At 38.4% G+C, this 23,720-nt stretch overlaps 2 protein-coding genes across 2 annotated transcripts in view; both read right to left on the bottom strand.

Annotated features, from left to right (window-relative positions):
- Positions 1-283: 283 nt before the first annotated feature.
- pbk (PDZ binding kinase) lies at positions 284-5,874 on the bottom strand. The gene is made up of 7 exons (XM_017438152.3): positions 5,753-5,874; positions 4,986-5,165; positions 4,226-4,365; positions 2,172-2,341; positions 1,949-2,078; positions 1,110-1,298; positions 284-673 (listed from the first exon to the last, which is right to left on the bottom strand). The coding sequence occupies exons 2-7, from the start codon at positions 5,162-5,164 to the stop codon at positions 444-446; spliced, it is 1,038 nt and encodes a 345-aa protein (XP_017293641.1). The 5' UTR covers position 5,165; positions 5,753-5,874; the 3' UTR covers positions 284-443.
- Positions 5,875-8,368: 2,494 nt separating this feature from the next.
- Positions 8,369-23,720, bottom strand: part of scara5 (scavenger receptor class A, member 5 (putative)) — a 61,882-nt gene continuing 46,530 nt past the window's right edge. The window contains exons 11-13 of the mRNA XM_017438169.3: positions 23,460-23,525; positions 15,644-15,832; positions 8,369-10,979 (exon numbers count right to left, since the gene is read on the bottom strand). Of these exons, the coding sequence (XP_017293658.1) occupies positions 10,846-10,979; positions 15,644-15,832; positions 23,460-23,525 (389 nt within the window). The 3' untranslated portion in view covers positions 8,369-10,845. The remainder of the gene's footprint in view (positions 10,980-15,643; positions 15,833-23,459; positions 23,526-23,720) is intronic.

Below are 23,720 nucleotides of genomic sequence, written 5' to 3'. Positions count from 1 at the left end.
TGGATTTTGCAATCATTGCTTGAAGCAGTTTTTGTACTTTTAATAAACCTTTTTGTTTTTGATTCTTAAAAAAAAAATCCTGTTTCTAAAGTGGTTAAAGCTTGAATGCTTGCTGTGTTGTTACATGACTGAAAGATTGGGGGCATTAAAGTGTTTTTTTTGTTTGGCTACTAAAGACCACAAAGTTCTAATAGCTCCAAACAGAAAAAGTAGTTTTTTAAAGAATCTGCAACTTAAACTTTCTTTTTTTTTTTAAATTAAAGTTTACTAAACAGAAAAGCAAAGTAGAACATTTACAGTAAAAGTTGAAAATAGTGGATAGAAAAAGACAGACTTTGGTTTTTACATCCATCAAATGGAGAAATAAACAAGAATTTTAAGATGAAATGTTAAAGATAATCACTAATATTTACGAGATGTCCCAGCAGATTAAATCTTCCTAATCAGTCGATAATCACCTCGCACTGATCTCTGTCCAGCGGGACGTTGTCCTCCAAAGCCTGGACGATCTGCGCCGCCGATGGTCTCTTCTTGGGGTCTTCCTCTGTGCAGAGACAGAAGAGCTCCACCACCCGGCGGTATGAGGCGCCCAGAGCCTCCACGTCCAGCGGCGGCCTCGTCCCCAGGCGCTCGTAGTAGGCGTCTTCGTCGAAACTCACCTCTGTCGAGTCGTCTGGAACAGAAACGTTTCGGGTTTTATTTGAGACACTTTTAGGGTTCAGCTAACAGGAAATGATGTAATGAGTTCTGGATATGCAGATAAAAAAAAAAAAGTGTTTACAGTATCTTTAAAGTTGCTTTTTGAAATTAAGAATTTGGTGCCCTCTAGTGGAAAAAAGATGAAATATTTAGGTTTGTGTCGCAGCCTTTTGTAATCCTTTTTATTACTCAATCATTGATCCTAATAAATCTTTATGTATTCAAATTAATGTAACAAATTCCAAAATATAAACTAAATTTTAAGCAATAAAAAAAACATGGTAATTTTTCTAAATTGTAAATTAATGTAGGATCAATCAATTAAATGATTTGTTTGGACCCAATTTAAAGATAATAAATCTACCGTCTAATTGTTCAGTTATTTATGTTGTCTTTAGATTTCAGCTCACCTTCATTTGTCTCCTCCTCATCATCATCGTCCTCCAGTATCTCCAGGTGAGGCATCGCCAGCGTCATCATCTCCCACAGAGTCAGACCGAAGGCAAAGATGTCGGCCTTATCGCTGATCTCTCCTCCCTCCAGAGCTTCTTTGGGCATCCACGGTTCTGTGCCGATGTACTCCGCTTTCGGGTCAGACACTGAGGACAGAAGAATATAAAAATATTCATTAAAAACAGTAATTTTATGTTTTACCACACTAGTGTCAGAAAGCTCAACCTGCAACGAGAGATTACAGATGGACTGCAGCTTCGTGTGGCTACAGAGGGTTTAAACTATCAATTAAGATCAAATTGTGTTAAAAAGAGACAGTTAAAAGCCAAAGTTGTGTCTGTATGTGTTGTGCCCGAATTTTAGCTCAACTTCTAAAAGAAACAACAGAGTCAAAGCCATTTTTGTTTTAATTAGTAGTGACAGCCATCTTGAACTGGATTTATCCAGATGGAGATGTTTGTCCAGTGGGTCATGATACAAAAACATAATATCTGTTTTACGTTAATTTCTTTATGCAAAATACTGAACCAGCCTCAGATACACTTTTAAAACAACCTTTTAACTGTCTTGATTCATTTTTGAGGCGTCAGACTTCATTGAACAGCTGTTATTAAAGAGCATCCTCTAGAAAAAACAAACAAAAATGAATTTTACAAAACTATCTTAAGAACTAACAAATTTCTCAATCTGGAAAGCTCGTTTTTGTTGCGTTTGAGCATTTCGGAGTCAAATATTAACATTAATTAATGTTATAAACCGTCCTGCACACAGTTGGTGGTAAAGAAGTGAAGTTTACCTTTCATGTTCTCATCGAGCTGCAGAGAAACGCCAACGTCACAGATCTTCACCGTCTCGAAGTTGCCTCTGATGACCACGTTACACGACTTCATGTCGCCGTGCAGCAGCTTCTTCTCGTTGTGAAGATACTGCAGAGACAGTTAAACAACATTTAACTCAGGTAAAACAGAATTTTAAAGGACATTTGATTGTTACGTCATCTGTGAATGTAGATAATTCACCTTGAGGCCACGAGCCAGAAGCAGAGCCACCTTCTCCACGGCGGCAGCAGGAAACGCTTTCAGTCCGTCCTCCTTTCTTTTCTCGATCAGGTCGTTGAGCGACTGCTCTCCTCCGTACTCCATAGCCAAACACTTGGAGCCATCTTTGGCTGTAGCGAAGGCACGGAAACCTTCATTTCGACACAAAGACGCATGAAATTAGCCCCAGACTACAAGAAGCAGCCCAACCGTTTAAATCAACTGGAACGATCAGAAAAGTTGAAAGAACCTTTAGGATCAATATGTTCTGTCACCATTAACGCACGCCAACGAAAGGTGAAAGCAGACCGATAATGTTAGTGTCTGTTAGCAAAATATCACTTAAACCCCTGGATGAATTTTAATGCAACTTGCAGGGAGGAATTACTGGATGTACATCTACAACTAATTAACTTCTGAAGCCGAGCCAATTCAAGATGGCAGCTAAATGACCTTAGAAAACACAAAAATGACTATTACTCAGTTAAAATATACAAATAGTGACCTAAAATTTGCTGTGGTAGTAGCTGAGACTGATCCCCAAACCACTGCTCAGGATCTTTGTTGAAAATGTTGCCATTAACTATTTGGAGTCAACATTTGTTTCTTAGTAACTTATCTCATTAAAAGGACAGATTTAATGAAATATTCAGTAAACAATCATCAACAACTGATTAAATTTTGGAATCAATCTAATTTAAGATGGCCGCCACAGATATTTGACCTTAGCAAACAAAAAATGAGCTACAACTGAGTCGACTTCACAGATATTTGATGCAGTAGTAGCTGAGAATCATCCTCAACACGGAGCGGGAGATGATGCAAAACATTGTTTTCTAATTCTGTAATTTCTTAACATAGGATAATCTGAGTCTAAAACTCTGGCATGAAAGGCGGCGGGTGATATGCATTCCTTCAATGCTGGGCTTTTATTTTGTCTTCAGAAGAACCTAAAGTACCGGTACCAAACAGATTACTTTAACTGGGATTACCACATGAGGACCAACACTGATCAGTGTCTCATTTGCTAAAAATTAACAAATGTTTGCAGAGTTTACCAAACTTAGCTCACAGACTTCAAAAATGCACAACATGTACTATCAAAGATGACTTCATAAAAAACAACCTTGGTCTAAAGCAGAGGTGTCCGGACCGGGTCCTGGAGGGACTCTATCCTGCATGTGTTAGGTGTTTCTTTGCTTTGATGCACCTGATCTGAATGACTGAGTGATTAACAGGCTGCTGCAGAACCTGAGGACCTGCTGAAGAGCAGAGAAACATCTAAAACCTGCAGAACGGTGTCCCTCCGGGACCAGGATTGGATACCACTGGTCTAAAGGGTCCACTCCTCTGCATGTTTTCCATGTTTCTCTGCTCCAACACACCTGATTCAGATGACTGAATTACCTCCTCGGCATGTCGTTAAGTTCTGTAGAAACCCGTTAATGACCCGTTCACGTACATCAGGTGTGTTGAAGCAGGTCACCTGAGAATCCAGGTTAGGAACTGCTGCAAGGATTCTGATAATGTTCCAAGTCTGCACAGTATTTCTAAATGACCCTTCAGTGTAGTTTACATTCTTTGCCTGAGGCTAAAACTGGAGGTTTTACAGATATTGAGTTGATTTTTAGTGTGGTAGTAGCTGAAAGTTATCCTCAACACATACTATAAGCTCTGAAGGAACTTTGGCATGCAAGGCTGCGGGATACACAGATTTTATTTCTCCAAGAACACTGATTTTTATTATTTGAAGAGCATCAAGAGCATTTAAAAACTTGCTTCTTTTGTATGTACATTAAATTAAGCTAAGTGAATTTTTCAGTGAATTTACTTGCAAATATTCCTGTTTAATATTTTTATAATCAAGGATTTGTGGTTTTTAGCTGGAGTTAAACACAGTTGCCAGCCGGCTCAGTAGTTTATGAGCCTCTTATGGGTGTTTTCCATCCTTCTTCTCTTTGCATAAACTCTACATATTCCTAATTTATTTTTCTCAAACCACAGCATAGAGTCGCTGCGCTTGGTTTTTGTCTTACCAACAATGTTTGGGTGATCAATTCCCTTTAGGATCTCTGCCTCCTCGTTGAGGCGCTTCTGGTAAACAGCTGCCTGTTTGGATTCACATTTACTGTTGATCTTCTTCACAGCCCAGGGCGATGCGTTCATCTTTCCCACTCTGAATTTACATTTATACAAAGAAATAAAAGAAACCACAGCATTAAAACTCTTTACTTTGATACTGCACAATATCAGACAAAGATGATGTTGTTTCAATTTGAAAAAATCCCTAAAGACAGTTAAACTTCAGTGTTTAAGAAACATTACAAGAATGATAAATATATAGTTTTTTTCTGGAATTTAAGAGGATTTATCCTTTCAAAAGCACACAGCTCATGCGTAATAGGTTTAAAAGTAAGTAAAAGTAGAAAAAAACAAATAGTACAATTATTTTCCCAATTTCTTAGCATTAGATGTTTGTGATATTTTACAAGGAGACAAAGAGTCATTACATTAAAGGTAATCACTGCAAACTATATCAAATGGTATCAAATTTGGGCACGCACTCAATGTAAACAAAGCACTTTTCTAATCTAACGTGATTCCCAACACAATCAACGATGACTTATAAAGAAAAAAAGGTAAAAATGTTCATTCTTTTTATGAAAAGCACACAGCCAGATGAGATAAAACCAGGTTTATTGTAATAATTCCTGATGTGAGTCTAATAACTGAAACAAACCTATCAGATAAACAAACGATGGAGCTATAAAAGTACCCAAACAATAAAAAACAAACCTGTTCATGAGGTAAACGTTGACTCCAGTCCCACATCCCAGCTTCTTCATGAAAGGTGAGGCAGGTATGGTGATGGGGGTACCACCACCTCCACTGCTGCTGCTTCCAGAACTCCTAGTCCGGACACTTTTAGGGGTTTTGAATCCATCTTCGTTGAGGCATTTGTAAGATGCGGCCATTCTGTGTGGGAACAAAACTGTTAACCTGAGCTCTATTTGACAAACAAACTACTCTCAAGTACCCTAACCATCACTTACTGTACAACTGCACTTAAAACAGTATATTTCATTAGTAACAAAATCTTCATCTATGAAATGCCCACCGAATTAAAGTCCAAGTATTTAAGGGTCTAAACACTATGTATAAAGTTATCTTTGCTTGTTCGGACATAAAATAACAAGCAAATTGCCAAATTCTGAATGGAGGCTGGCACGGACGAACATTAAGGGCGTCAGTGGGAAACGTTAAATCCCTGGTGTTTTTGTAGACACGTTACCAGATGTAGGTAGCTTCAAAATTGATTAAAATAGAAATTATTAAAACAGTTAACTTGTAAGTAACGTTTCTGCCAACATTTGGTAAACGGATATCAAACGGCCCACAACGAAGCAGCCAAACTTAACTTTAAATAACGGCTAAAATTAGCGTGAACATACTACTTTTTTTTCCCACAGCATACCCTTTGACTTTATAGACAAATCAAGTTAGCGTGTCTTTGTTTTGAGACATAAATACCTAATGTTTAATCGAATAACGTTAAAAGTTACCTCAGTTGATTAAGACAAGACAGCCGCAGTCGAACTGAACCGCGCCGAAGATTCAAAATGACAACCGGTGCGGATACGGATACCGAAGAGGGACAAACTGAGAGCACGTTCACGCAATGACGTATATTTTAGAATGTACGTCATGACGTATATTTAGAATGTACGTCCTTCATTTACGTTTATCGCATAGCAGTTACTATAGTTACAAAGTTGCAGTTACATAGCAGTTACTATACAAAACAAACGTTTTTAAAAAGTTTTAAAAAACGTTTGTTTTAAAAAACTTTTGTTTTCCTTTGTATAGTGTATATATGTATATATATACACAATCAGAAATAATGAAAGTTGTAGTGCAGCTTCCCACCAGCAGAGGGCAGTCATGTTTTATAATGTTGGATAAATCAGGTGCAGGACAGGTGTAGCCAGTCCATGGCAGAATGTGTAAAAAAATGCATTTATATCACTAATTTGTTAGCAAGTCACAGGTAGATAAATAGCAACTGGTTAAAGTATTTTATTTTAAATCACTGTAAATCAAACAACAACTATAAAACTTAGTCTGTACTCCTCTGGCTTGTATAAGTCTATTTTCTAATGTGGTTTTCTGTCAGAATCTCACATAAAAAACTGATTGTGTTGCAAAAGCTACAATTTGTCACCTGCATTTAAAAGACTGCTTTGTTTTGGATCTGTGGGACATTTATGCTGGTTGAAATTTGCCTCATTACCAAAGACCTGCTTTCTCAACAACATCAAGGTTCTGTTGAAAGAGAATCTCCTCGATGGTGACGGTGAAGTTGACCTCGTGAGCCCATTTTTGTTTCATCTCTTTGAAAGACTCCAGAGAGAGAGAGAGAGCAAGAGAGTCTCGCAGCTCAATCTTCCCTTTGTGTGAAAAAAAATAACCATTTCATTATGAGGAGGAGGAGCAGGAATGTGGTCTGATGACAAACGGACATGGAAGGGAAGACTGGGACTTTCTATTTTTCTCCCAGTTCCTTTTTCCCCTTGAAGCAAAATGAGATCATGTTTGTGAGGACTGCTGCCACATGTTTTGGTGCACTTTATAAAAGTAGGATGGGTTAGTTTCTGATAAGGAAACAGAACCTGCCCCTAGGATTAGAAAACAACAGTCTTCTGCAGCAATGACAACAGTAATACACCATATAAGACACATATTATTGATAAATACTTCATGCAGCCTTATGGTCATAAAATCTGAACACTTGAAGTTCAGGATCATGCAGGGTTTATGTGTCGTAAATCTACTTCTGATTGTGGTTTTTCACATCTGGAACCAAACAGGACTGCAGCTTATGAGCGACATATTTAGCTGAACATGCAGCCTCTGCCCTCCTTGTTCTTTTTAACTCAACACTGTTGAAAACTCCTGCTAAAAACAAACAGGTCTCACTACTTCGCATATATTCTTTGGTGCACCTACAGTGTTGTGCAAAAGCTTCAAAACACCCCCAGTTTGTTTTTATTTTAAGGTGGTCTTGAATAAAACAGCAGCCAAAGATTTTAAAGTATAACTTTAACGATCTTCTGAAAGTTCAACAACCTCCAAACATATAAACAACCCCCAACGGTGTAGTTTTTGTTTGTTGGCCACATTGTAAGAGTTGATAACAAAATTAAATCTGCTGGAGTCTGTTTTTATTATAAAAGAGCAGCAAACAACTTTTAACATTGATTTCATCCCCATATGATACGGCAATTTTCATTTTTATTCAGACAAACACATGAAAAACCTTTCCTCTCTCGTACCTTCAGACTTTGATGTCTCAAATAAAGAGTATAAATTGAACCATTCTGCCGTGAGTCAAGTCCTCAGGCTGATCCGGTGACTCGTCTTCGTCCTTCTCACATGTGGAAACGTTCATACATGTGATTCCTGTCCAGAGCACACCTCCACACGTTTCATCTTTCTGTACGAGTCTGTTTCAAATTCTCATCCACATGTGAGCAAAAAAACCCAACAGATTTGACCTGTTTGAACGGTTTATTATTCCAGCGGTGCATTTGTAGCGTCGTAGTGGCACAAATCAATAAAATCTCATGAGATTTATTAGCCCTTAGGGTGTGTGCTGGGGATGACTCTCAGCTACAACCACACACAATTTTAGCTCAATATCTGTAAAACTGACTGAATCATAACAATTGTTGTGTTTGCTATGGTTGATTATCTGTGGCTGCCATTTTTAATTGTCTTGACACCAAAAGTTAATCTGTTGTAGACGTACATCCAAGGATTAATTTCTCAGAGTTTCATTAAAATCCATCCAGCGGTTCATGAAATATTTTGCAAACGGACAATAAAACACACAGATGCAGGCAGTTTCATATTCATATACATTACACATTCAGGTGTTTAAGTGCACTTTGTTTATATTGTGTTCTTAGGCTTAAAAATATGTTTTACACTCTAGTAAACTGATCTCATGTAGATGAAACTTTGATCTGAGGAAATTCAAAAACATTTTTACTTTAATGAATCAAAATGTAGCTCAGTTAAGAATTAGAGGAATTCTGCCTTCAAGGAGCCAACAAATACATTGATTTTATTAGTTTATATTTACAAGCAGATCCAAGTAAATTAAAGCAACTTTATCCTCTTTCTTAACTTGAAGTTACCCTGCTGCTCGTTTGATTTTATGAACTGATCTTTAGTCCCTTTTATCCGACTTTAACTGCTCCCACTTTCTGAAAATAAAAAATACAACTCAATAAAAAGTCTGTTGATGGTTTAATTAAAGTGGAAGTGTTGGCTGTAGTGATATCTAGTGGTGAAACTGCATATTGCAACCAACGTGTTTGGTGTCTCATAAGATACAGAAAAGTTGTTTCAACTCACACAACCTTTGTTTTTTCTTTAGGTTTTTAAAATGAGCTGGTCCTGAACATCGTCTTCACCTGCTGCTTCAGAGAGGGGTTAAAAACTGAAAGTATCTCCTCTGCAGGAAAACAGAGGCCCATCAGGACTGAACGCAAAGTCTGGATTGTCATTTTTTTAAAGCAGTACAGAGCAGAAATTGTATAAATGGGTTTCTGAACTAACGAACTAACGAGCTAAAGGCTAGTCCAAGCAAGGCCAGGACCAAAGGGGACTGCTGGCATTTTTAAAAACAAACAAATAAACTCAGAGCTAAAAGATGTTGTAGCAGTTCAAGCAAAACCCAAATTATAAACTTTTACATCACAGCCAATTTATACAGATGTTCTATTTACATTTAATTTGTGATTATTTGCAAGAACAGACAAATATCAGTGCAGAAACTTCCCCTCAATCATTTACCGCCTTTAACACGTCAGATTTGTAAACACAACTGAAATGAAGTTTCGTTTAACAGTCATTTGAACTGACATAAACATTAATGGACTTTAAATGGTAAAAAGAGCCAACGCAACACTAATTTTAACTTACCAAAGTAAAAGTTGCCGTCTGAGCTGCAGGGTTTTATTTGCAGCTGTGCTGCCGTGGGGAGAGACATCTGCTTTGTTTGTTTTTAGTTAAATTAAGGATTTGAAAAGTTCCCCTCCTCTATTTGTTTTACCAGGAAGCTCAATCTCTGTCCTCCTCCTCCTCAGCGCTCTTATTTTTTTAAATTGTGCGCAATCTTGGCAAACAGAGACGACAATGGCCCAGATGTTCCACAGAAAAATAAAACACTGATGTGGTTCGGTTTTATTAATACCTCTGTAAACGATGTGCCGACAATAAAAATCTGTAGTTGACCAACCGATGCAGCCGTAAAGGAAATTATACTTTGAGAGAAATCGCTTTGGTCTTCATCCTGCTCCGACTAGCCAGTAGCTCATCAATCTGGTCAAAATAAAACAATTTCTCCAAATCAAATCTGGGCAATAAGCCATCTACGACATGTAAGATATTAATTGTTCATAACCTTTTTACAGAACCCCCTTAAAGATATCTGTGTTATCCCTTTAAATTCTTTATTTTTTTAAAAAAACTGCTTATGATTAACGTTAAGTGATGATTTGCAAGTTAAGCTACAATATAACAAAAATATATTGTGTACTTACAGTAAATAAAGGTTTGTTTTAAGTGAAAACAACTAAATATGTTAGTTTTTAATGGGTTTAATGAAAATCCAGAGGAAGATTATTAGGACAAACGTCTAAACGGGAAATCATCAAATTTATGGTTGTTTGAAACATTAATTAATAAAAAAAAATGGGGTTAAAAGACCAACATTTACTGAAAGAAGTAAAATGAGGAGTTTCTCCTCGATCACATCCAGAGTGTTTTTAAAGAGTTGTTCACATATAAAATCTGGGAAAAGTTTCATGAATTATCATGTGAGCAAAATACTGAAGCTCCTTTTTATCCTCTTCCATGTTTTAGTATGAAATCAACAGTTTTAAAATAAGAAGTTTCTCGATATATCCGGGAAAAATAAAGAGTTTTGATCACTTTTAATGTGAGTACTGACCTCTTATACAAGGAAGAGTAAATATTAGTTAACGGTTTAAAACATTTAGAATTCACAAAACAATTTTTTGGGGAATATAAATTTCATATTCCAGTTGCTGTTGGACCTGTGGACCTGCAAATCATCGCATGAATTTTTATTACTCAAGGCTATTTTACAAAATATAAGGCACAACGTTTATGCTTAAAAACCATTTCCGTGTAATACTGTGAAAAGCAGCTGTTAGTAAACCTAAAAAAAATAAAGTTTGTTTCCTTTAGGAGCCATTTCTGCCTCCTGTTAGATAAAATGATGCTCTGTAAAGGGGGTGCTGTCGAGTTCTTCATAATCTGAGATCAACGAGGCATGAAACGATCCTCAGAGAACGACTTTAAAATGCTGTTGTCGACATCCAAACGTGATCTCTGCTCGTACGGTGCAGCTAATGATAAAGGTGAAAGCTTCCCCGTGGTTCAGTCCTGAAGCTGAAAATCACTCGGGAACAAGTCCGTGCTCAAATGATTGCTTGTCCGGTTAAGGCGCCACTTTCTTTGAGCAAAGTGCCGATAATATATCACTTCTGGTAAAAGAAAAGCGCAGGTTAGCGTCTCCCAGAGGAGACGTCTGCGGCCTCAGCGGCGCCACCATCCTGAACGTTCAGGTGATGCAGGTCACACCGGCGTCCTCAACATGGCCACAGTTTGTTTTGCCCCAACCAGAGAACTTACACTGGTGGATGGTGTCTTCAGTCCCCGTGCACGCAACATCGTCCATCCAGATCAGATTGGAACCTGGGGAGAGACGGAAAACATTTCACATGAATCGGTTTTAAATTTTACAGATAGTTTATTTATTTCCTTCCAGCCATGAAAGGCTGGTGTTGGTGATGAACCACTGGACACTTTTTAATGAAACTCTTAGAGAGTAATCACTAGATGTCCATCTACACCTGATTAACTTTTGGACTCGATTGAATTCAAGATGGCCGCCGCAGCGAATGATTGGAGCAAACACATAAATGACTAATTCAGCCAATTCTACAGATACTGAAATAAAAATTGGTGTGGTAGTAGCTGAGCATTATCCATAACAACTACTCCAAGCTCTAACAAACTGTGCAGGATCTTTGTTTAAAACTTTGACATTAACTTTGCCTGTTAGCAAAATATCTCATGAATCGCTGGATGGATTTTAATGAAATCTTTGAATATGCAGCTACAGCTTATGAACTTTTGCAGTCAATCTAATTTATTTATTAAGCTAAAGTTTGGTGAGGCAGTAGCTGAGAGTCACAACTCATATTTTGTGATATTTTGTGCAGTCATTAATAATGTTATTTTCATGATTTAACCATAAAAGCTAAAACTTGCTCATTTTTCAGGATAAGACGCAAGCAGACAAGATGCATTCCTTTAAGGAAAGCTGGGCTTTTATTTATATAAGCTTACCTTTTTAGTTTCTGCTTAAAATCTTTAGCAGAAATAATTAATCGGATTAAACAAACATATATCTGAACTAAAAGGACAGTAAACACTCAGCTGCGATGGCTGATGTCTCTTCCTGTTATCTGCGTGCTCAGAGTAAAATAATTCGCCTGCAGCCAAAAAGCATAAAAAAGTTGGACCTGCTCGTGAGTTTCATCAGCTGCTGGACGCTGAAAGTGCTGCGCATGCTTTTAAAAAGGTCATGAACTCAAAAAGTCATGAACAAATAGTTGAAAAATTTGGCTGATTCTTCCATTTTAATTTGTTGTTGAGTGATGACGGCAGAATCCCTTCAAGCGTCGTAAAATGAAGCTTTCAGCTGTTGTTTTTACATGAAAAGGGAGACTTTCTGTGCCTGTTTGTGTCTAAGCAATAAAAACCTTTAAAGAAGGTAAACAGTTTTAGAGAAGCTTAATGAAAGGCAAACAAATTTGTCAAAGTCTTGGAAACAACCTGTCACTGGAGATGTGTGTGTTTGACTCTTCTGACCGAGGCGGCAAGTTTTCCGCTGATAAGATTTCGATTTATCCGGTGATAAAACACCCAGATCCAACTGGTGAGCAGAAGATTTGGACACACTGTTTTCTTTATAAACTCTGACGTTCTGATTGCTGCAACTTTACGAGCAGAAATCAGAGATGCTGGAGTTTTGCAACTCTTTTAAACAGTTGGAGACGCCTGCTGGAGCATTTGTTTTGACATTAAAATCTCAATTCTGTTGTTTTAGGATTCAGAAGTAAAAGCTGAAGCCCCGGGAGGAAAACCTGACATCTTGAAAGCAGCAAGTGTTTCAACCCGGCTGTTCCAGCGCTCGTGTCAGTTTACGTGAACCTTTAAATGGTTTAATCTGAATTTTAACGCATTTATAGCTCTGCTTACACGTTTACGAAACTTCCATTTAACAAACACCCGCCAGATCATCAGAAACTCTGTGTGGGATTTCAGAGGAACACCCAGGACTGATGCATAGATGCAGAAATTAACGACGAAAGAACATTTCAGCCTGCAGAAAACGGATCGTTACACTTCGCTAAAGGCCTTTTTATCGCCTGCCCTCGAAGGCAAAGCACTTAATGAAACTTTGAGAAAGTAATCACTGAATTCACATCTATAAGTAAACAACCTTTGGAGCCAATCCAGTTCAAGATGGCTGCCACATCTCAGGAAAACACAGAAATGGCTATAAATCGCTGAGACTAATCCCCAACTTATACTTTGATGGCTGATTGTGTGAAATCTGTGTTTAAAACTTTGCCATGAATTCATAAAATTATCAGAATGTTCGTCGAATACAACTGATCACATTTTGACTCAACCCAATTTAAGATGGCCGCCACAGTCGACTGACCTTAGAAGGCACAAAAATATCTGTAACTCACAAAGATTGAGCTAAAATTGAGTTTAATGGTAGCTGAGCATCGTCCTCAACACGTCCTCTGAGCACAACGTCACAAACCTTTGTTGTCCAACAAACCACTGCACAGATTTTAATGAAACTTTCAGAAACTAATCATTGGATGTACGCCTACAACTGAATAACCTTTGGGTCCAATCCAGCCCAAAATGGCCACCCCAGCTACAGAAAATGTCTGGAAATCAGCTTCCGCCTCATCAGATTTTAGCTCGATGTCTGTGAAACCGTCTGAGAGTCGTTAACAACACATACTGTGATATCACGTTATCTGGTTGACCATCACGTTATTTTCAAAGTTTGACCAAAATGGTTGTTAAAAGTCATTTTTCAGTTTCTAGTTGTTATGTCCACTAAAAACAACAACTATAAAAAACTACTGGTGTTTAAAAATGGTGGAGTTGACATAAATTCTCAAAAAAAAGATGAAATGTTCAGATTTTGACCACAAAATTGAAAAGAAACTACAAATTAACCAAGTGTTTCTTCATTTGTTTGAAAACACTTTGCTTTTTGTCACTTTTAACTTCAGTTTAAAACACAATCAACCCCAGAAATATCACAACGTTTCAGTGCTTAAATGCATTCGGTGAAATAATGGTAAAATTAGACAAACTTTAGGTCGACTTTAACGACCCAAGGCACTTAATTGAATGATTACGTAACACTTCAGAAGATCCACAGCTGGATGTTTTGGTTGTCGTCTAATCTAGGCCAAGGAAAAAATAAAAAACTGAAAGCTTGTAAATCCCATCAATCAGACAGATTAGTGTCTCATCTGAAAAAAAAATCATTTGATTTCCAGCTTGTTTATATTTGAATCCAGCCATGATGTAATCCTCTGTTATTATATGAAGGGTGTCCCTTGGAAGAAAATGATTTTTTCCCCATTTTTCTCCCTTTTTTTCTGGCAGGACAGAGTTTCTGGATGATGTAAGGCTGATCCGTAAATGACATTAAATGGAGAGAGAGAGAGAGAACGAAAAATAAATCTCACCTCTGAGACGGTTCCTTCATGGCTTTTGGCTCTCAAAGTCTTAGCAATAAAACTTTAATATTAATCCCTGCTGCATTATGGGGCACCGGTCAACTAGTACCACTCAACGGCAAAAACACCAGAGTTAATAAAATACAAAACTGTCCTTAAAAAAAATAGTTATGTCTTCTAATGAAGCTTTGAGAATCTGAATGAAAAAGTAAAACATCTTAGAGGAAGTCCTATTTTTCCACATGATGGTTCCACTTCACTTCAAGCTCGGGTTCTCCACCAGAGGCCTTCAGGGTTCTGTTCGGTACCTTAGCTGTTCCTAGGACTGAGCTCTTCTGGACACGGATCTCTTGGAGTTTGGGGGTTGGTTGGCGCAGAGGTTATCTGAAGTTATACAACTCTTTGCACATGAAGATCATGGGTTCAGAGTTTGGAGTGGCCCGATTTAACGAGGTCCGTGTCAGGTGTGGTGGTTCTGTTCAAGCTCAGGTTCTCTACCTGGGAGACAAAGTCTTCTTCCAATTTTGGTCTTCATTGTAACTGATGTGCAGGGGGAGAATGAGTAGTTGACTTCAGGATTTTTTGAAGTCTGGCTACGGCCCTGACTCCACCTACCAGGCAGGCGGAGGGAGTCCGGAAGAACACCTGATCGCTGACGCTGATTCCTCGCCCCCGCTCATTTTTAAATAGTCATTGTGATGTGCACCTGCGGGCCACCTGGTTAGACTGTTTTGAGTCTGGGAGTCTCAGGTATTAGTGGGTTTTTCCCGTTTTTGGTTGTAGGATAAGATCTCGAGGCAGGGTGAGGGGAGAGGTTGAGGTTTCTCCCACTCTTTTGTTTATTTTGCCTGAGCTACCAGAGTTACTCTTGTGTCCGGACTTGGTTCGATAAAACGTTGCATGGTGTAATCTAGTCTGGACTCTTTATGTTGCGTGTCCGGCACAGTGAAACCGGACTGTAACAATTAGATGTCCTGGTTCCCCAACATCTGAAGCGGACCTTGTTAGTCCGGGCGACCTTTGAGCCACGATGGCATCATTTCCATGTTTCTCACTTATTACAGAGTCTGGGTTGGTCAGAGGTCGGCAGCACCGGCGTTTGATCCCTTAATCTTCTGTTATATGACTTAACCACTGCACCACTTCCCCTATAATGTCTATAATATTCATTATACTGATGTATAAACTGATATAATGTTTGTACTTCAGTATATTATCCCATGATACTAAAATTAAAACGTCAACTTCCCAAAATACAAATTAAGGTTTTCTAAAGATCTTTTGATTTAAAAATTTTTTTAGCTCAATATTTGTAAATCGTCTGAAGTATAGTCACTTGTGTGTTGTCCGAGCTCAGTTGGATGTGGTGGCCATCTTGAATTGAGCTGCTTACAAACATCAATTAGCTGTAGATACTTTCTCCAAATTTCATTAAAATGAATCCAGTGGTTTATGAGGTTATTTAGTAACAAACATGTGAAAATATGATTGTCCGCCTTTAACTTTCAGCAGTTGGTGTTAATTCCTGGACAGGTGGTAAGAAAGTGGTAAGAAAGCCATGTCCTGCCGTACCTTGACCAAAACGTCCCGTCCTGTGGACCTCGGCTGCTCCTCTGTATCCCAGCATCCTGCAGACCACGTCTCCGTCCTTCTTGTCCCAGACGTCGTCGCACACCGTCCCCCAGCGCCGCTCGTGGAACACCTCCACGCGGCCCTCGTGAGGTCCGGACCCGTTCACTAACCGCACCAGCGCCTCCTCGACTGCAAAACACACACGTAAACATCAACATGTTGTTCTAATAATCTGTAAACACGGAGCTCTGTCTCTGGAGCCATTTTTACATGTTTTCTCCGAATATTTATTGAAACTGCTGACAGTCTTTTATCTTCTTTCCAACACCATCAAGTTAAAAACCTTTGCATTTGTTCACAAGACTTTGAAGTCAGAAAGTGGAAATAATTTTATTTATTGCAAGTGTTTATGGAGTTTAATCAAATACTGTTATTCAAAGCATTATGAAAACAAGCGGGGATGAACAGGCTCTTTATCGACACACTTAAAACTAAATTTTCCATAAACCATACAAATTGCCTTTGATTCAACTAAACTAATAAATAAAATGACTTTAGGGACTTTCAATTTTTCTCCTCTTGTAAAATTTGGGGTTTCCAGTTCTGTCCTTTCTTCCCCCTCAGTGATAGACGTCCAATAATCTGGCAGTAATCTCACAGATCTGACGCTGTCTGCTTGGAGGATTTTGAAATTCACAACTTTGTTCCTCAGAACTTCACAGAAGGCATCTGTTAGCATTTATCCAGTCACCCTATTGGAGATCTGAACTGGATGTGAAAACCGAGGGAAGGACAGAAGAAAGACAAAAAAAATCTGGAGAGAAATTCTGAAATGAACGGATTAATTCAAGGGTTTGGGTTCTCAGTGGCATACATATCGCCTCTCCTTTTATGTTTTATGTTGAAAATGATGGAAAAGAAAAACAAGATGCACAAACGCAAAAGTCCAAGCTGTGTTGTAATATTCAGCTACAAGCAGACCAAATTTCAACTCAATATTCATAAAACTGACTATGTTGTAGCCAATTATGTGTTTTTAAGGTCAGCTGGCTGTAGCGGCCATCTTGAATCACACTGGCTCCGAAAATCAGTTTTAGCATTACATTCAGTGGTTATTTCCTGAAAGTTTCATTAAATTCTGTTCAGTGGTTCATGAGATTATTTTGCTGACTGTTTAGGCCAGAGGTGTCGAACCCTGGTCCTCAGGGCCACCGTCCTGCATGTTTTACTTGTTCTTCTGCTCCAACACCTGATCTGAATCAATAGGTGATCAACAGGCTTCTGCAGAACATGAAGAGGTGATTTAACCTCTGGATCAGGTCTGTTGGAGCAGAGAAACAAGGAAAACCTGCAGGTTAGTGGCTCTGAGGACCAGGATTGGAGACCCCTGGTTTAGTTATCACAGTTTGGCTTTCAGGTAAGAAAATCTGCGTTCTTGGGAGCAAAATAAAAAGAAACGAGGGGTGCCTCGAGACGTTTTTTTGGATTTGCATCTTTTGAAACTATGCAGCAGCTGCACTCATACAGTTGATATGATTTATCACCGTCCAATCGGCAGAGAGGAAATGAGGAGGAGATGTAAACAGTCACACACATGACATCCAGAGCTACGCATTTCTGGACATCTCATCATCGGGACTGATGTCGGCGAGCTGCAGCGTGAAGTCAGACACACCATCCGCACAGGAAGTTCGTCTCATAAATTCGGACTGCGTTTTATTAATCTCCCATTATTCTGTCAAACACATTGCATTCACCGCCCCGTCCTATTTTAATATCAACCAGAATAAACGCAGCAGTCGATTTTATTTAAACAATTCCAACCTCAAGTTCTTTGCTTTTTTATTATTTCAGTCAAAACTAAACGCCACTGTTTTAAACAAAGATCTCATATGATTTATTAGAGCTCAGACTATATGTTTAGGATGACACTCCACTACTACCACACCAGATTTCAGCTCAATATCTGCCAAACTGACTGAGTTATAGCACATATTTGTGATGCAAATCATTTCGAAATAAAAAAGGAGCTGAAACAACTTTAAACACCTAAAATGAGAACACAATGAAGAGCGACAAACGTACACAAAACCAAAAGATCATGACACGATGAAGACAAAACCCACAGAACAGCTGAGGATCTCATTTTAAAAAAACAACAACAGATAAATACTTCTTAACGTAACGAGAGAAACTGCTTTTTCTGTAAAAATTCAGCGTGAATACTGCCTGCTTAAAGTTAAAAGATGCAGAACACGAGCAGAAAAAACAAAAGTACCAAAATGGTAGCTTAAAACAACTACAGGTTAGTTAAAGTACAGAACATTAGCTAAAAGTAGCATAAGACAAAAAATAGCAATTAAGCTGAAGCAGATTGCAAAATAAAAAAATGTTTTTAAAGGAACTGATTAGATCTCAATGTATTTCAATTAGTATAATATTTGTAAATAAAGTTAAATAATTTGAAAAGTGTACGAAATGTCATAGCTGAATGAGCTGAACAGTTTGTTGACAAAAAAGGAAAATGTGAATGCTGAGTCAGCATTACACAATTTAAAAAAAAAAACAACAAAAAGAATCTTTTAATTGATCCAGGCTTCACGGGCCAACAGCACTCGTGTTCAACTTGGACACCGGATGAAAAGAAAACAGGCATGTTGCTTAATTTAGACCGAACAAGCCTCGCAGCTTGAGATGAGATTTCACAGGATGTAAACGAAGCAGCTCCAAGTTCTGACGATCATCCAGGCGGTTCGAGCCTCGCAGAACCAGAACGCAGCCAGAGCACGGAGTGATTGCAGATTATTAATGTTTATCTGGCAGGCAGGGAGAGTTTGGACCGAGCGGGACCAAATGGCTTCAGGACAACAGTAACTAGTTCCATCTGTTCATGAAACATGCCTCAAAGACTCAGATGCTGTCGTCGCTCAACTTTTACTCTTTTGAGTTTCTTTTATGCTGCCTTTTTATTGCCTCTTCCCTCCACACTTTGGCTAATTGTTGCTTTAATTTCAACTCTTCTTGGGGCACACTGAAGGTTTTAAAACAACAGTTAGAGATTTGAGAAAATACAGCTAGTTTGCTAAGTAATGGAGTACCTAAATTTGGTGAATATAAAACAATTACAGTCAGCAGCTTGCTGACGTATCTTCTGCACTCTCTTCTCCTCCACAAGATTAAATGCAGATTACAGTAACTTGTCATACAAAAGACCACAGGAAACTCGAATTAAGTATGATTCTGCAGTCGAAATGGTATAAATAAGAAAATGAACCACTGTTTGTTTGTTTGTTGCCATGAAAGGCGAATGATAATTTAATTGCCTGTGTTTGTAGAGCGGTTCATGAGATATTTTGCTAACAGATGTTTTGTAATAAAGGAAATATTAACTGGACGTACCTCGACATCCAGTAAACATCTGGAGTTCAACCTGATTCTAGAGCACACGTGTCAAACTCAAGGCCCACGGGCCAGATCCGGCCCTCTGTAACATTTCATCCGGCCCTCTAGTCTGGTTCAGATCGAGTCTCTGATTCTTTTTTTGCTTAAAGAAACTGAGCCTAATTAGTGAAGTTTTCTCTGACAGCGACTTAGAAGCCAACAATATATAGTTTTAATTTCTGTATGATCAGGTTTTTGTTGAAAAATCTGTTTTAATGTTAACAAATTCATTTAAAAGCTGAGTGAGGCGTAAGAAATGACAGCTAACGATGAGCTTTTTGAAGTTTGATCTATTTGTCTGTGTTCATTAAAGTCTGTTTGCTCTAAATTCTGTATAATCTGTAACTGGGAAAAGGTCTTTGATTTTTCTATATGGATGATTTGACATAATGCATCTAAAACCAAAGTTAATTTATGTAATTTTTAATAAATATTGATCGTGATAGGCCCTTGGCTAGGACCAAATATTTAATTTTGGCCCCCTTGCATCACTGGGTTTGACACCCCTGGTCTAGATTCCCAGTAAACTGGCTTTAGGAAACATTAAAATGGATATAATTCAGTTAATTTTATAAATACTGTGGTAAAGCTTGATGTGGTAGTAGCTGAAAGTAATCCTCAACATGTACTGCAAGGTCTTTGTTTAAAACTGTGGCATACAAAGCATTAGGTGTTATATGTTCCTTTGACAGGAACGATAGTTTTTATTCAGTTAAAGCTTTCAACATGGACATTTCTGTGCTCAACCGTTCACCAAATCAGTAAATTATTGTGGAGCTGAATTTTTCTGCCCTAGCAACAAAAAAAAAACAAGACAGATTTGTCCAAAAAAAAAAAAAAAGAAATCCTTAAAGCATAATTGTGTTATTCTGTCGACTGGCTTTAATTTGACGGGTCATGCAGGAGAAGCATTAAAGCAGAGTTTAAAATTCTAAGAATAATATTAAAACAACTCCAGGTCCCAGAACCAATCCCTGAACAGCATCAGAAAGCAGAAACGATTTGAGTTGGATGCCTGTAGCTGCAGAGGTGTTCAAACAGCCTGTCGAACATTAAATCCACTCCTCATAACGAAAGCCCCTTGAGATCAGCTTTCACACACCAGATGCTATCTGTCAGTTAATGTGTCAGCTGACCAGGAAAAAAATACTCCAAAAGCTGAAATGGACTCAAAATAAAGAGGAAAATTAGTGTTTTGTTACATACACACACAGGAAAATCCCCCTTTTTAGGAAAAATGCTGGACTTATGTTTGTTATTTTTGTTCTGAAAAGCAAAACTCAGTGATGCAGGTCATTTAAAAGTAATCTAATCAGTCTCTGCTGAATTTAGAGGATACATATAATATCCAACATCATGAAATGATTATAGTTTCTTTATCCTTTCTAAATCTCAACATAAAGCAACTTACTTACAGCACAGAGTGTTTTAGATCCACAGCGGAGTTATTTTGGAAATCATAGTTTTAGAGTTTATAATGCATTAAAAGTATTTCCTTGGTGATAAATCTCAGTTGTTCTGTTTTTGATCTTTTTCCCCCAATGCTATGCATGTTGTAAGACACCTTTAACATAATTTCTTCGTCAATTTCTTGTTAAAATTATTAACGAATCATCACTTAAATCCCATTTCTTGAACTTCAAGTCGTCTTCGCCACGTTGCTGTCACGTGATTGGCTGATTCAGAAGCACTGAACAGGTAAAAAACTGGCCAGTGGCTGTATGTGAAATTAGGTTTGCAGCGTGTTTACATGTAATCCATTTCTGAATGTCTTGGGTGTCATGAATTCAATTGTTTTTGGCTTTGTGTCTTGGTGCTTGAGTTTCTGTTTCTATTTGGGTTTATTGTTTCTTTTATTTTATTATTTAGTCATCTGGGTTTTGGTTTAATTCTTGTTGTCTTCCTGCCACGCCCATCTTCACCTGTTGCATCGCTCACCTGTGCCCACTTCCCTTAATTACCTCCTGTGTTTAAAAACCCGGTCATCTCCTCCACTCACTTGCTGGTTTGTTGTCTCTTGTTTCCTGTCTCTTGATCGCATGCCTTGCCTTGCTCTGTATTTTTGTTATTAGTTTTTTTGCTGCATCGCCAGCCTTTTGCTTTCTTGATTTGTTAGTCAATAAATTAGTCTTTTCCTTTATGATGAGTCTGCACTCTGGGTTCATTTTGCTTTCCACCGATCCTGACACTTGGGGACATTTGGTGCGTCCTGAAGAGGAGTAAACTAGTCTGAATGGTTGGTGTGCAAGTCCTGTACAGTAAAGCCTCACATGCAGGACCAGCAGTCATGACCTTAAAACTCATGAGCAAGGAACAAAACGTACACAGACAGAGGTTTAAACTATAGTACATTAAACCTTAGAGCCAACAGTTAAGGGAAACAAAAAGGGAGCTAAACTGGTCTGATCAGGTCACGCTCAGTAATCTGAATAATCCAGCCATCCATTTTCTTCTAGTCCCTGGACAAGAAGCAAGTCCATCACAGGGACACATAGAGTCAAACAACCATTCATGTTCTCACCTAGGGACAATTTAGAGGATATCAAGATGTTTGAATGGATTTCTAGAAAAGCAACAACATATTTTCCTTCTCTAAAACTGGTCATTAAACACTCAAACACAAATTTGAGCTCATAGACACTTTAAGACAAATGTTTTGTAGCTTTAAACACTGCAACGTGAGCTGGAGATGTTAGACGACTGATCCAAGCTGCTGACATTTTCATCAAAGCTAAAACACTTGATCTTTTCAGTGACATAATGTCCTGTGAAGCAGTTTTATTTAACGTTAACGTCCAACATGTGTGAATGAAACGCAGGTACCAAATGCACATTCCGACGTGGGAAAAAGATCCAAGTTAAACAGCCAGTAATAAGTCAACCATATGAGATTTGTGGCAGAAAAATGCATGTTGTTATCTGATATTTGTTACAACCTGCGGCACGTGGACTCAGTCCAGTTTTCTTTCTGCAAGACCTCAAACATTCATGTCCCGTAAACGATGTGGGGAAAGAACTGATCTCTGACGGTTCTGTTCTGGGCAGAAACAGCATTTATGTGGTTGAAGGATCATGTTGATTTGATGTGATCCTCTCCCATGGTAAGGGCAGAACAAGCAGAACAGCTGGGGTGATGTAACAAAGACAAATATTGGAAGAAACCCCCCCCCCCACACACACACACTTCTATACAGATTGACATTTTCTTTAACATATCCTTAAAAGGCTTAAACCCTTAACAACATGCTCATTACGGCTCTTAAGGGTTCTTGAACCAACATACTTTGACAAAAATCAAGAGAATAAGATCCACATGTAGGTGTCTCATCAGGTCTGAACATGTAAACATCACAACGTCTGATATTCAGTTGTTAAGAGAGGAAAAACAAAACAGCAGAAGGCTGGTTTTGGTCTTAAGGTTAGGTTAATTGGTAACTCTAAACTGTCCCTAGGTGAGGGAGTGAATGGATGTCTCTATTTGTCCCTGTTCAGGGTGTCCCCCGTCTCTTGCACAGTGGCTGTTTGAGGTCAGCACCAGCTCCCCGCGACCCAGAAAGGAGAAGCAGGTAAAAGGAAACTGGATGGATGAATAATCTGTTAACTGATTAATTTTTAGAGTCAATTAACCAACGCAAAAATGGTAATAACTTGGTCAGTTTTAAAGATATTGAGCTAAACTTTGATATGGTAGTAGCTGAGAATCATCCTCTACACCAGGGGTGTCCAATCCTGGTCCTCAGGGCCACCATCCTGCAAGTTTTACTTGTTTCTCTGCTCCAACACCTGATTTGAATCAATTGGTGATTAACAGGCTTCTGCAGAACATGAAGAGGTGATTTAACCTCTGAATCAGGTGTTGGAGCAGAGAAACAAGGAAAACATGCAGGATGGTAGCCCTCCAGGACCAGGATTGGACACCTCTGGTCTACACATACTCTGAACATGAGATCATACAAAGGTACTTTCAAGGTTTGACAAAAATGACCGTAACTCATTTCTCATCATGAGATGATTTTAATCTAAAGCTGTGGCATGAAAGGCAGTGGCATTACTTTGAAAGTTTCAATGAAACTCATCAAGTGGTTATGAACTATTTTGCTAACAGACAGGTACATGCACACGCACAGGTAATGGTTTTACCTCAGAAACTAAATAAAATACAAATAGAAAAATAGCACATTTGTTCTGAGACCTCTTGGCCTCACTTTACTTACATTAAATGGTGCCGCAAAATTTAAAAATCAATCTGGAAACAGGAAACCAGTGGCTTGAAGCCAAGACCGAGGTTTATTCTTCATGTTGTCTCAGAGCAGCTTTATTGGTGTTAACAGGAAAACGTTCCTGTTCTCCAAGAAGATCATTTTTCGGTTCTCACCTATTTTTTCTCCTCGTTCTCCTCGATCACCTTTCTCCCCTTTGAAGCCTCGCTCTCCTCTGTCTCCTGACGACAGAAAAATAATTGTTACTTCACGTCATTTTAACAAGAGAAAGATAATTTAACAATACATAAAAACAATGAGTTGGAAAGAAAAATCAGCTGAACGATCAAAACAATCGTCCAGATGCGTTAAACACAGTCAACCACAACACATCCCATAATGGTAATTACCAGGACAGTTTCACGTTTAAAAACAAT

The sequence above is a fragment of the Kryptolebias marmoratus genome, linkage group LG19 (genome assembly GCF_001649575.2).
Source record: "Kryptolebias marmoratus isolate JLee-2015 linkage group LG19, ASM164957v2, whole genome shotgun sequence".
In the NCBI taxonomy this organism is placed as follows: domain Eukaryota; kingdom Metazoa; phylum Chordata; class Actinopteri; order Cyprinodontiformes; family Rivulidae; genus Kryptolebias; species Kryptolebias marmoratus.
This window is presented reverse-complemented; position numbering and strand designations above follow the sequence as displayed.